We start from the raw sequence: 12491 nt of genomic DNA, 5'->3' as shown, positions 1-12491 counted from the left end.
AATAGTCTCCTGTGTTTATTTGCACAAGAGACTGATTTTCTGCACGAGAGCTTTTTCTGTTCAGTTATTGCTTGTACTTGCACAGTACCTACTGTGAACGGGGGAACTTGACAGGGTCATAGTTGCTCTCACCAAGCTGTAAATGGGTGGTGGGGGCTGGAAATCATGGCCGCCTGCCAAGGTAAGGGCCCAGCCCCCCCAACCCCCCCCGACCATGAGCTCTGCTTCCACCGAAAAAACATCCAAACACCCTCCAAAACCCCTCGTCTGCTGGCAGGAGGTGGCATGAATACACTCCAAACACCAGGGATGGGAAGAGACCCCGTTGTTTGATTTTTTTTCATTGATTATTTTATATTTTATGTATCTACTTAGCCTAATAAATGTGTGTTATACATGCAAACCCACTTAGAAAAAGGTGCAGTCTTTTTGTTTTGTTACGTTTTCATCCTGTATCCATGTAAGTTCCATTTACAGTAGCTGTTCTGTATCATCTTTTGATGATGTCTCATGATCGTCTCAGCAGGCAGGTGCAATCCTGGCACTATGTGTCATTTTTTTTTCTGCTGAATTAAAAGTTGGCATCCAAATCATCCAAATGGCTTCTCCAGTCTGACAGACTGGGGTTGCTGAGAATTAACGACAGGATTGTTTACAGTGACCTGCAGGCCTTCATTAGAGTTTTACCAGAGTAGAGGTGTGAAAGTGTGTCAAGCTGTTTTGTCGGAGACTCCATTGTACGCGGCTGATATGGCTTCTCAAACTACCCTCTCTGTTCAGTGATGGATGCTCCAGTTAGACTTTGAAAGCCTCTTTTGAACTGTCTGCTGACAGCATAGGGCCACTGTTGACGCTTTTACATAGGAAGTGTTGAGTGTTGACAGACAGCTCAGTCATTAGAAATATCAAGATCTAATCGGCCTTTTTAAATGCATCAATTTGCTTTTCAAAATATGCATATCCAAACATTACTTTTTCACGCCCTCTGCTGTTACAGAGAGCTGCACATCGTTTGTTCTTCGTTTATTTTATGAGAATTTCTGCGGTTTCACTGCTGCTGAGAGTGTCACCTGGACTCCCATAACTTTAGTAGAAATACTCTCATGGGTGGTTGAACATACAGCCTACACACACACACACACACACACTGCATGGCTTCTTTGTGGCTGCTGTCTAAGGGGTCATTGTGTCTACATAAGCAGGAAATCCCTCATCATCTGGGTGGAGGGATCGAGGTAGACGGTGCAAAATCCCACACGCTGTCTGTCACATTACTATCTTTTATTTTTGCATCCTCTCTCATTCTTTATGGATTATTTGACTCATTTTTCTCCAGTTTTTTTACTCCTTCGCTCTCATTCATTCAAGCCAGATGCACTATGTCAGCTGTTTAATCACACACACACACACACACACTCTTTTTCAGTCACACCAAAGCATGTCTGTCATCCGGTTATCACCTCTCAGATCAGCAGGTTAGTCGCAGGCCGGCAGGTAGAGCTGAGGCAGCAGCAGTCGGGATGTGAGCTTCTACTGGAATGCAACATAAAAAAAGTCTTTAACCCTTCACACACACACACATTCTCACACACACATCAGTCAGTGAAAAGTGCTGAAGGCTCAGTTTTGAAGCTCAGTGAGGTTTCAGAAGCACTTAGAAGATGCATTTACCTATAACAGGATGCACACATAGGCACTTACATTGAAGCACACTCTCAAACACACACACACATACACCCACACACACACAACACTGTATTAAACTATATTGTATATGCTATATCTAGACTGTGAGCTGTGTTGAGGTTCCATCTCCTGCTGAACCAGCTGCAGGTCTTCACACTCAGCTTCCTAGTTCAGTCCTCAATAAGTGAGCCAGTCCTTTACAGTCTACTTTATATCTACATTCATCTGATGGGTCAAAGACCACACTCAAATGTATATGATTTATACAAATTAATATACATTTTGGTGCGAAGACAAAGAATCCTTTGATGCTCTGCTTTTCTGTAAATCCTCTTGAGTTTGTGTGAGTGTGTCTGAGTGCTTGTATGGCAGCGTTTGATAATAGAGCAGAGGTGTCCTGAGGTTATTTCTTCTTTAACTGGGAAGAGAGGATCGAGTGTTTGCGTATTTTGGCTTGTCTTTGTAGTCGTTTGCTGTTTGACACACTGCCAATATGTCGAAGCTATCTTTTGGTTGTGTAAAGTGTAGGGGACCAAATCCACAATTGTTCAATCTGAGACAGACAAATTATAGTTTAGGTTGGTTTCACCATGCTGTCTTAGCAAAAGTCACTTAAGCTGCTGTGTTTAAATATTCCTGTAAAATCAAGAGCCTCTAGTTTAAGGCCCAATCCATACTCTGTCTGAACACCTTTAAGGTGGGGCTTTATAAGGTTATAAAATGTGTGTTAGTATGAAGACCAGGCCTTACTTCTGTGTGTGTGTGTATGAGTGTGTGTCTTCATTCCCTCTGGAAGGCCAATAGATCCTGTGCGTGGGCTTTACAGTGGAATCTGGTTACCGAGGGAGTATGTGTGTGTTCATCATCACTTCATTCAGTCTGTCCTCTGAGTCCTTCCCCATTGGCTCTTTTCTGACCAATGGGGGGGCAGCAGGAAGTACAAGCCCCCAACAGCTGGTCCGGGAAGAAAAAACAAGGGCGAGTCAAAGACTGTTACATGCAGGGAAATATTAATAAAGCTGCATTGACTGTAGTTTGTCCTGATTGGCTAAATCTCTTTTTGTGTTAATTTAGATGGAAGACAGGCTTCTGTTTAATAGTAGTATATTGCAGTGATGTCATCTCTTGACATACCGTTGGCATCTATCTATCTATCTATCTATCTATCTATCTATCTATCTATCTATCTATCTATCTATCTATCTCATGCATCCATCCATCCTGTGCATCTTTGTGTGTGGTTTAGATGTTCTATACACAGCTGCTCTCCAGGTCTGAATACACACACTTAAATTACACACACAGATCCAGCTGCTCGCTGCTCTCAAGAGACTCTCATCCGTCATTTAGTCTCATCTGCCGGCCGCACAGATTGACACATTTATTTTATTTTTTTCAATCGATCACATACACATACACTATAGCATATAGCATGTGTGCTGATATATCCTTGCTGTGGCAGCTGATGTGTGTTTGTATGTGTGTGTTATTCATTATAAGAACGTTCTGAGCGTCAGGACCACCCAGTATTATTATGACGTGATGAAGCTGCTGGGTTTCCTCAGTTGATACTTGTTAAGAATCCAGTATTGCAAAGAATGAAGTCATTTCATGTTTTGTTTTATGTTATAGCCAATAATTCAAACCAAATCAGATGTTAGATTGATGACTAAGAATGAGTAACAAATCACCATGATTTGTGTGGGTAGACATAAATACCTTATTTTGACATATTTGAAATATAAACAAAAGATCAGAAGACAATATAGAAACAATTAAAAAAACAGCATGAAGCAGCTACAGTTACTTGCTTTATTCACTCATGGGGGCTCAATCAGACATGACAGGTAGTGGGCAGGACACAACTCTGACAGGTCCTGAAAATTGGTGCATGGTGCAAAAGCTGTTGTGCAAATGTGGGAAAAAAAATCTTGTGCAGTCAATTGAATGGCACCCAAGAAGCTGTGTAAACAGGTCTATCATAGCCTGCAACTATAAAATATGTCTTTAGAAGAGGGTAATGATAAGCAGATTAGCAGGTTAATAGACCTGGTGCCGACATGGACTGTACCATCCATGGGCAGTCACATATTAAATGCATGGTCAGAGTCACATATGTGACACTATAGGTCATTAATACTAATACTAATGGTGCTTGTCAGAGGCATCTGTGCTGGCCTCTAAAGTCTATTGGACACCACTGCCTTCACTGTGCATGCATGGACTTCAGGTGGACACTAACAAAGAAAGAGACACACCTCAGTCATGGGGTTCCTGAGCAACGGCCACATAAATTGACTCACTTTTGGAGGCAGCCTCTAGTTGCCATTTGAGGAACTGCAGCTTCTGACAACACTGTGTTGGCTTCCAATATCTTCCCCATAGGTTGCTGCTTGATTTGTATGTGATGCATTTCAAGGTTCCCCTGCATAACAACTGCTGGGTGTTCAGAGGAAACCCGGCTAGTTTGCCATTTTGGGTAGGTATGGTTGTTTATATGTTGATTGATTCACGCAGCAGTCGACTGTTTAAGTTTTTGTCAGGCGTTGATGCCAAAGAAGGGAGCCACCCTCTATCTCTGTCACTGACGTTAACCCTCTCCCCTCTCTGATGTGTCTAACATCAAACAGTACCCTGTCACACACACACGTTTTCACACTCACACACCGAAATTGCAAGTGAGGTACAACAGCTGGTAACAGACACAGAACAGAACTGAGCTGTCACGCCTACACTGCACTATAGAGGTTACACACAAAACACACACATACACAAAATACTGCCAAAACTTCAACACAGACACATTCACGCAGCACTAACTCTCACGTGCACGTGCATATAAGCGATCCAGTCCTGATCCACATGAGATGCAGAAAAGCCCGCTGATATTTTTTCATGTGTTGCCTTCATCAGAGCTCAGTTCTGCAGCACTTCTTTTGGATTCTTATCTGTGACAGATGAAGCAACAACTTCCTGAATCCCACAGACCTTGAACTTCTTTTAAATGAGAAAGAAATGCAACCCAGGCCTTGGACATTTCAAAGAAATGTATGTAAGGCTTTAAAAGTAAAAAGGACTCTTTTTTTCATAAAGCACAGCAGCAAAATAAAAAAAAAACAAGAAAAAAGAAAAACATCCTGCAGGAGCTGTGGCTATAACGAGGATACAACTCAGTAATACACCTGCGAAATGATGCATAACATACAATAACATTTTAAATTCAAATGACAAAAATGCTATTTCTTCTTGCTGTAACTATATTTATTTATCACAAACTTAAAGGCTTCAGCCACTCCTTAACTTTTGTCCAGTTGCAGTTTTCCTTAAGCAGCCTCTAGTGGACATTTGCAGCACTGCAGCTCAGTATGCTTTAGCTCTGACTTGAAAGATTAGCTGCAGTGTTTGATTTCTTTTGCAGCCTTAATGGGTGTCGATGTATTTGATCGGGAGGTGCTGCTCTGAAATGAGAACATCCATTCTCGTCCGTTGGCTTTGTTCATACTCCGGTGTCTGCGTTTGCTCCTGGTACGACCCATATTGGGACGACTAAAATGTCTCCAGAACTACAAAGTGAAGGCAGCTGGGACTGAGGCATGATGGGAGTGATCAGTTCAAGATGGCACCGCAGGGAAGCCTATTTTTCATTCTCTTTTCATCTCTCTTTTCATCTCTAAATATAAATCTGTCTCTCCATCCATCATTTATACTCTTCCTGTCTCCTCCCCTTTCTTCCTCCATCATTCCCTCCTATTCTTCCTCTTCCCTTTTTTTTAGTTTCCTGTGTCCTTGCCTCCTTATATATCTCTTTCTTTTCCTGCTTCCACTGTCGTTCTCTACCTTCATCTTTTTCCTGTCTGTATTTCTTTCTGCAACCTCCTGTTTTTTGTTTGATTTGCTCATTTAATTTTATTTCCACTACTTATCCCCTTTCTTACTTTGCCTGTTTTGTCATCTGTTGTACCTGTTTGCCCCTCCTCCATATTTCCTTGTGTCTTTCTTCCCATTTTTCTCTCCATTCTCCTTTCTCTTAGTTTCATTCTTCTTCTACTGACTTGTCACATGTCATCAACTTTCACCTACCTGTCCTTTCCTTTTATCTTCCCATCCATTCCCCTGTCATGTTTCATTCCCTTCTTCCTTTATAAGCTCCTATACTTGTCTCCTTTTGTTTTTGCTCCAACCTAAATGCTTCCTTCCTCGGTTTTCCTCACTTTCAGCCTACCTTGTCTCATCCTACTTCTTTCCTCACCACTTCCCTCTTCATCCTTAACCCCCACCCCCAACTTCTAATTGCATTCAGGAAGCTGCCAGATATTGTGAGGTGTAATGTGCTGTCTGATTCCTCTCTAAGTGTTCTTAAATGATCGCTATTTATTTGTCAAGCCAAGCGTTGAACGCTAATTAAGGAGAAATGCTTTGAACTGCTTCGTGTGTATGTGTGTGATTGGTGTGTTTGAGGGAAGTGTGTGTTGCTGGTTGTGTGTGTTGAGCAGTTAGAAGATGGAGGAAGTTGTCATTGGCGAGTGGATCCCTCGCTGCTTCCAATGCTTCTGCAGATGTGTGTGTGTGTGTGTGTGTGTTTGCTGTTATCTGTCCCTCGGGTTTTTTTGTGTTATAACATTCTTCTGCGCACACACACAAACACAAATAGACGCACACATATAGCAGCAGGTGTTTCAGAGATTCTGGTGCGCTGGTGTGATTGGCTGTTTATTTTTATGTTGTCATGGCAGTTCACCAACATGATTGGCTCAGTGTGTCACCTGGATGTCCTTAGCCATTTAAACTTGCAATTCCTTTCTATCTTTGTGAATGATGTCTTTGTATCAATAAAGGGAATTGAACCTTCAACCAATTCAGTCAAAGGAACTTAACTGTACAACTCTAATATTGCTTTTTTGGGGGGGATTTGAACGGGGACTGACTCACTTTTACAGCCAAAACCTAGTGGACATGGATGGAACTGCAGGTTTTGGCTGTTCAGTATTTTTACACCCCCTTGTTGTCTTGTTTAGTTAAAGCACAGGTGCCTAAAGTCCAGCCCGTGGGTAAATTGCGGCCCACGGTCAGATTTTATATGGCCCACTTCTTCTGTCTTAAAATGTGTTATAATTGGCTCGCCTGCTAAACAGAATAAACAATACAAATGTACAAGTAATTCTTATTTTTTATTCATTGTGTATGATGTTCTGAGCGGACCATCCTCAGCTCATGCTGTCTGAGCCGTCACAGTGTGTCACATGGTGCCGTAGTGGTGCCGGCTTGGTTGATGGTTACAGCAACGCAGAGGGCTCTGAAGGTGAACAACACCGGTTCAGCACTTTTCACAATTCCCCATGAGACTAAACATGCTCATGTATACAACCTTCCATCAGAGAGTGTCCGTGCTGTACACGTGAGGTTCTCTGTCTTTTCACTGGCGGGTGGATAAAAGCAACTTTCCAGAAATGCGAACATTTGAAAGAAAATATCTGTCTTTGTTAACGTTGGTTATTGTTAAACTGCCAGCTGTACACAGTGTATGAGATGCAGCACTTCTCTCCAAACTACTCTGCTGTGTTGCAGTGGGCCTACGCATCTGTGGTAAAGCACGTCATTACGTCTCGTTGGCACTGCAAACCTGTGTAAACATAAAATTAAACAAGACCTGCTGAGATCAGCACTAAATGACTCACCTGTAACAACACACCTGTACTGGTCTGTGACATTCTACCTACTATAATATCTACTGCTGCTCTTAAACCAGACCGGCCATATATGATCAGATCTCCCCTTCACAGTAGTGTCAATAATAATTGTCACAATCACAGAATGTTGTAAATTCAGATAACTTGTATGTTCTGATCTGTTCATATGAATGCTTAAATATTGTTTAATATACCATCAGGGTCTGTTGGCCCTCGGACACTTTCACATTATCAGATCTGGCCCTCCCTGAAAAAAAGTTTGGACACCCATGAGTTAAAGTTAATACAGTGTAAATGAGTTATTAATTCAGCTAAATATCTGCTTTCCTCGCATCAAGGTCTCCACTTATTTGAAGGTTAGCATAATGAGCCTGTATCAAGTACTGTAATAGATGTTGGGTGCTTGTCAAGTATCATATAGCCCAAGTCAATACATAATACATAAATGTGTATATAGCTTCTACTTGAACTGCATGTGTCCTGTCAGATGTCTGGTCACAGCATCTGTCTCTATGAGTCCAGCTTTATTCCACTTGTCTCTGCTGGTTTCTCCGACTGTGGTAGCAGCCTCGGTGCTTCACTCCCTCTGGAGTGTGTGTGTGTGTGTGTGTCAGCTGGAGCAAAGCTGGCGTACAGGTGCGCCGCTGCCTCGCCAGCACTTCCTGGTAATTAATGACTTCTTCCTGCCTCTCTCTCTCTCTCCCCTCTCTCTCTCTGTCTCTCATCATGGCAATGGTGGAAATTGATGACATATGAGCATTTGCTTTTTTAGTCACATGAGGACAGAGGGTCGATTGGGAGAGGGAGAGATTGAGGAGAGAGAAACAAAGCACTTTTTGGCTGGTTTTTGTTTTTTGATACAAGTTAGTCATCCATTTGTTTTCTATACTGTTCATCTCTGCCTGTGTTCTGCAGGCTCTTCTGTGTCTCCCTACCGCCTGTCTTTATTTTGTCTCTTTCCATCTCTCTCTTCTGTTCTGTCTCTTCTTCTACTGCTCTGGGTGTGACTGAACTCTCTCTTTTTCTCTCTATCTGCGTGTGTGTGTGTGTGTGTGTACCAGTCTCTCTCTTTCTGTACGTGTCTATGCATGTCGTTCTCCCTTTCTCTCTCTCTCTCTCTCTCTCTGGTAATCTATCTTAGTTAATATCGTCTCTGTGAGCAGCTGGGTACCGAAGCCCAGTCAGCTCTATAAGAAACAGACCTCTGTTTGTGTGTGAGTGTGTGTGTGTGTGAAAGAGAGAGAGAAACTTACATAGAGAAAAATAATGACAGAGAGAAAACCTGATAATGTAGAACGTAAAGCAGAAGTGAGAGGAAGAGGCACCCTCCTGACTGATACAAGACTGTGTGGAATAATAATGCTACGATGATGGGCTTATGGGTTACTGTAGGTCACAGAGGATATGATGCAAGAATTTCCCAAATGGCAAGAATCTGATTAGTCGCACAAATGTCAATCAGTCTGTTGGGTATAGCCATGCATTAATGGCTTTTATATATGGCACAAAAAGGTCAGAATTTTCATTTTTCCAAGTTTGGTTTACAAGTAAACACCTGCAACACTGCCACACATCAAATGATAACATCATCTTTAGCAGTATATTAGCATGGTGATTAGCATTGAGCTCAAAGTGCACTACGGCCTAACGGGGCTCCGCTGAAGTAAATTTTGTTTCTAGAATTCCAGTAAACAATCATAGTTTCTATTAACTAAGTATTCTTCTTTAATTATTCAAAAAATCCATTCCATTTAACACCTTCTTTTCAGTATTGTGACACTTTGACTTCCATTTGACTTCATTGATTTACATAATGCCGAAAGTATGTGTGCTTCACCATCCATTCAGAAATATGGGCTTTTCTTTTTGTGCAGAACTGACCGTAAATGAGCATAAAAGAGGCTGCATGCTGGGAAATCCAAGACCATACAAGGGATACATGTCCAAAGGCTGATCCTACAACCTGCCAGCACCAATATAATTCACAGCACCATATCCAAATGGAAAATGCTATTGAATGAGCATAATCAGAACAAGTGCATGTAAACACTTTGTATTTAGTGACACATTGCACGGCTGCAGTTTAGATTGGGCATAACTAACTAACTCCAAATACTAACTAGCTGGACTGTCCCTTAATAAGCCAGTATAATAAAATGTGAGACACAAGACAAACAGGTAGACGGCGAGACAGACGTGCATTTTCTCTGTCCTGCAGCTTGTATAGTTGCCGGGGTGACCGGCCGGCCTAGCTCGATGCTCAAGTACGAGGAGGAAAAAAGAAAAGAAAGAAAGAAAAGCGACTACAATCAATGAGACCCTTTTTTGTTTTAGTGGGAACCTCCTTTTACCCCCCGACGACACACACACACACACACACAGACAGACTGAAGAACAGGATGACTGAAACGGTGTGTGACTGTGTGCCTTTGTGTCTGACTCCCTCTCCCTCTGTGTGTGTGTGACTGACTTTATTTAAGACAAGGGCCCTTTTGTTTTAAGCTGGAGAATGGCTCTGAGACCGAGGCTGGCCCTGTAATTGGCCTACTTAGGCCCTGTTTAGCATGAGAAAAGCCTTCCTTGGCCCGGCAGTGCCAAGCTAACTCTTGTTTTCAGCCACAGAGAGGTCCGATTCGCTGATCAGAATTCAGATTAGGCCTAAAAAACACCCCCCACCCCCAACTCTAAACACACTCTTCCACCCTCTGCTTTAAATACACTGCACACTAATTACTTAACGAGAAAGCTGGGAAAAAATCTACACTTTAACGGAGTAGTGCCGGAGTCTATTTAGTAGGGGGGGGGGGCAGGTTCTTTTTCACCTCTTCTTCCTCACTAACTTTTTGTGTCCGATAAAAAAAGACCCTCTTCTCCTCCGTCCTCCGTCCTCCATCCATCCTCTCCCGTCTTTTTATTCTGGAGTTTTCTCCGAATCAGCCCAGACGCCACTTGTTGCTGCCAAAATCATTGAACTTAATTAGCAGGACAATGTGTGAGCGGTTTGCTAAGTTTGAGTCGTAAACAGAGTCACAGCTATAGAGGAGGGAAAGCGGCAGCAGAGAGAGGAGAAGTTTAGAGCTCTGAGCTGCGAGGTGAACATCTCCGCGCTGAGCAGCATGAGGTCGCTCTCATGGAGGTAAATACCATCACAACCACGCTTCGTTTGTCATCATCAGATCGGTTTAGAGGTGTTGGAGGGAGGCTTCGTCCCTGAAAATCAAGTCCAAAGGGCAGCTTTTTAAAAATGATTTTTTATTTGACCTCTCTTTCTAATGTAAAACATTAGTTATTACTATGTGTTGTAGAGAATTTGTCTTTATATTATATATATATATTTGCTTTTATTCAATAGCAGTGGTGAGAGACAGGATGTAGTGTGGAGACGAGTCATTTTATTTACACAATGTTTTGTATGTTGTGTGTTTTTGAAACATTATGGCAGCATCCTATTTATATATTCAAACATTTTTCTTAAATTTGATTTTTTAAATTTAATTTTGGTACATTTGAACTTTCATGTCTACATATTAACCTAAGTATTATTATTGACTATTTAGTGTAGCCATGTTTTGATATACACTAATATGAGCAAACATTATAATATTTAAACAGTAATGTGTGACAATCCAACTTTATCAAGTTTTTGTGGCACTTTCCTATTTTACGGCACCATATTATACAGCTAATTTGCTTTTGTTAACATACATTCAGATTATTATGCTAACTTCCTCATAACAAACTTGTTGTTATATGAAGCCTCCAAGTTAACCTTGACATCAGATTATTTTTATGTTACTCAGTCAGTGTTACCAACCTGCTAACAGATAGGATTGACCTATTAAATAATCCAAATATACCATAAATCTAGTTCTAACTTCATAAAGGATGGCAGGTTAATACTTGGACACAACTGTGTATTAATTTGCAGCAGAAATATCCCCTTTTTTAGTTTCTATTGAATCGATTGCACTCCTTCATTCAGAGATATTTATGACCGATTTCATCTATGTGTTGCATCCTTTTGAAGAGTGATGGGTTCACAAGATCACATGATTCTGATCATCACTTACACTAATGCCCTCTCTCTCTCTCTCTCTCTCTCTATGATTCTGTCTCTGTCTCTCTTTCTCTCTGTGTCTCCTTAACCAGTCGATACTGGGAGGCGAGTTGGGTTTGGGGAGTCCCGGTGCGGCGTCGCCCACCAAGCCAGCCGGTCAGTACTACCAACACTACAGCTCCAACCCGCGGAGGAGAACGCTGCATATGGACACCATGGGTGAGAAGCCGCTAAACACACACACACACGCTATAGATTTTTATCACATTAACAGACCCGTCATTAAACCGCATACTCCAACATAAAAGCCTATTGCAATGCAGGGTGACTTTTTGGAGCGTGGAGACAAGAATAATAATAAACTTACATGGAATACAGGTATAAAACAATAACAATGTAGCAACACTGAGCTGTCAGTTTATTGAATATATATATAAACTCCAGTACAACCTCTCAGTGTAACATGACATAAATAAAGCCTTGAAATGATCACTATCATGAAAGTTGCTATAACAACATTACATGTGGTTTAGCTAGGTGGATACAATTGACTAGCAACTGGCACCGCAGCATACTAAAATTGTCTAAATGCTTTACTTATGCACGGCCTCAAGTGTGATTGCTGTCAGTTTGAACTGTAGGGATGTCTGCTTTTGTGAAATTTGTGATCAGTTAACAGCAGCAGAATGTTGATTCAGTCTTTAAAGCTGGTTGCTGTTCACCCCGGCCAGTGATTGTGCTGTTGCGGCGGTGTCACAGCCATGCCTAAAAACGTGCTGCGGGATGATTTCAGTGGACTCTTGTCAGCCAATTAGAAAGCAGATGTGTTTAATGGCTGCGGGTTTCATTGTTAATAAAGGAAGTGATTTATAGACAGTGGCCTCAGCTGGTAAAAATGAAAACATGATTTATTTTTTATGTGGTGAGTCAGCTGGGTAAAAGCATAGACATTTGGAAGTTAAACACACATGATTGACAGTTTTCAAGGCTAGCTTGGATTTCATTGGGCCTTCTGTCCAATGTGATATGAAACCCAAAATGATTTGCAGCTTTCTTTTCTT

At 41.7% G+C, this 12491-nt stretch overlaps 1 protein-coding gene across 6 annotated transcripts in view; it reads left to right on the top strand.

Annotated features, from left to right (window-relative positions):
* The window catches only part of tcf4 (transcription factor 4), a 148555-nt gene that overhangs the window by 72111 nt on the left and 63953 nt on the right, over positions 1-12491 (top strand). For 5 of the 6 annotated variants that reach the window (XM_028417384.1, XM_028417383.1, XM_028417386.1 and 2 more), the window contains one exon: positions 11523-11649. In XM_028417384.1, the coding sequence (XP_028273185.1) occupies positions 11523-11649 (127 nt within the window). Of the gene's footprint in view, positions 1-10400; positions 10510-11522; positions 11650-12491 lie in introns of those variants that run through there. The other variant, XM_028417387.1, reaches the window with a different exon arrangement.

The sequence above is a fragment of the Parambassis ranga genome, chromosome 12 (genome assembly GCF_900634625.1).
Source record: "Parambassis ranga chromosome 12, fParRan2.1, whole genome shotgun sequence".
NCBI classification, from domain to species: Eukaryota; Metazoa; Chordata; class Actinopteri; family Ambassidae; genus Parambassis; species Parambassis ranga.
Note: the sequence above shows the minus strand (reverse complement) of the source record. Positions and strands in the feature narration are given on the sequence as shown.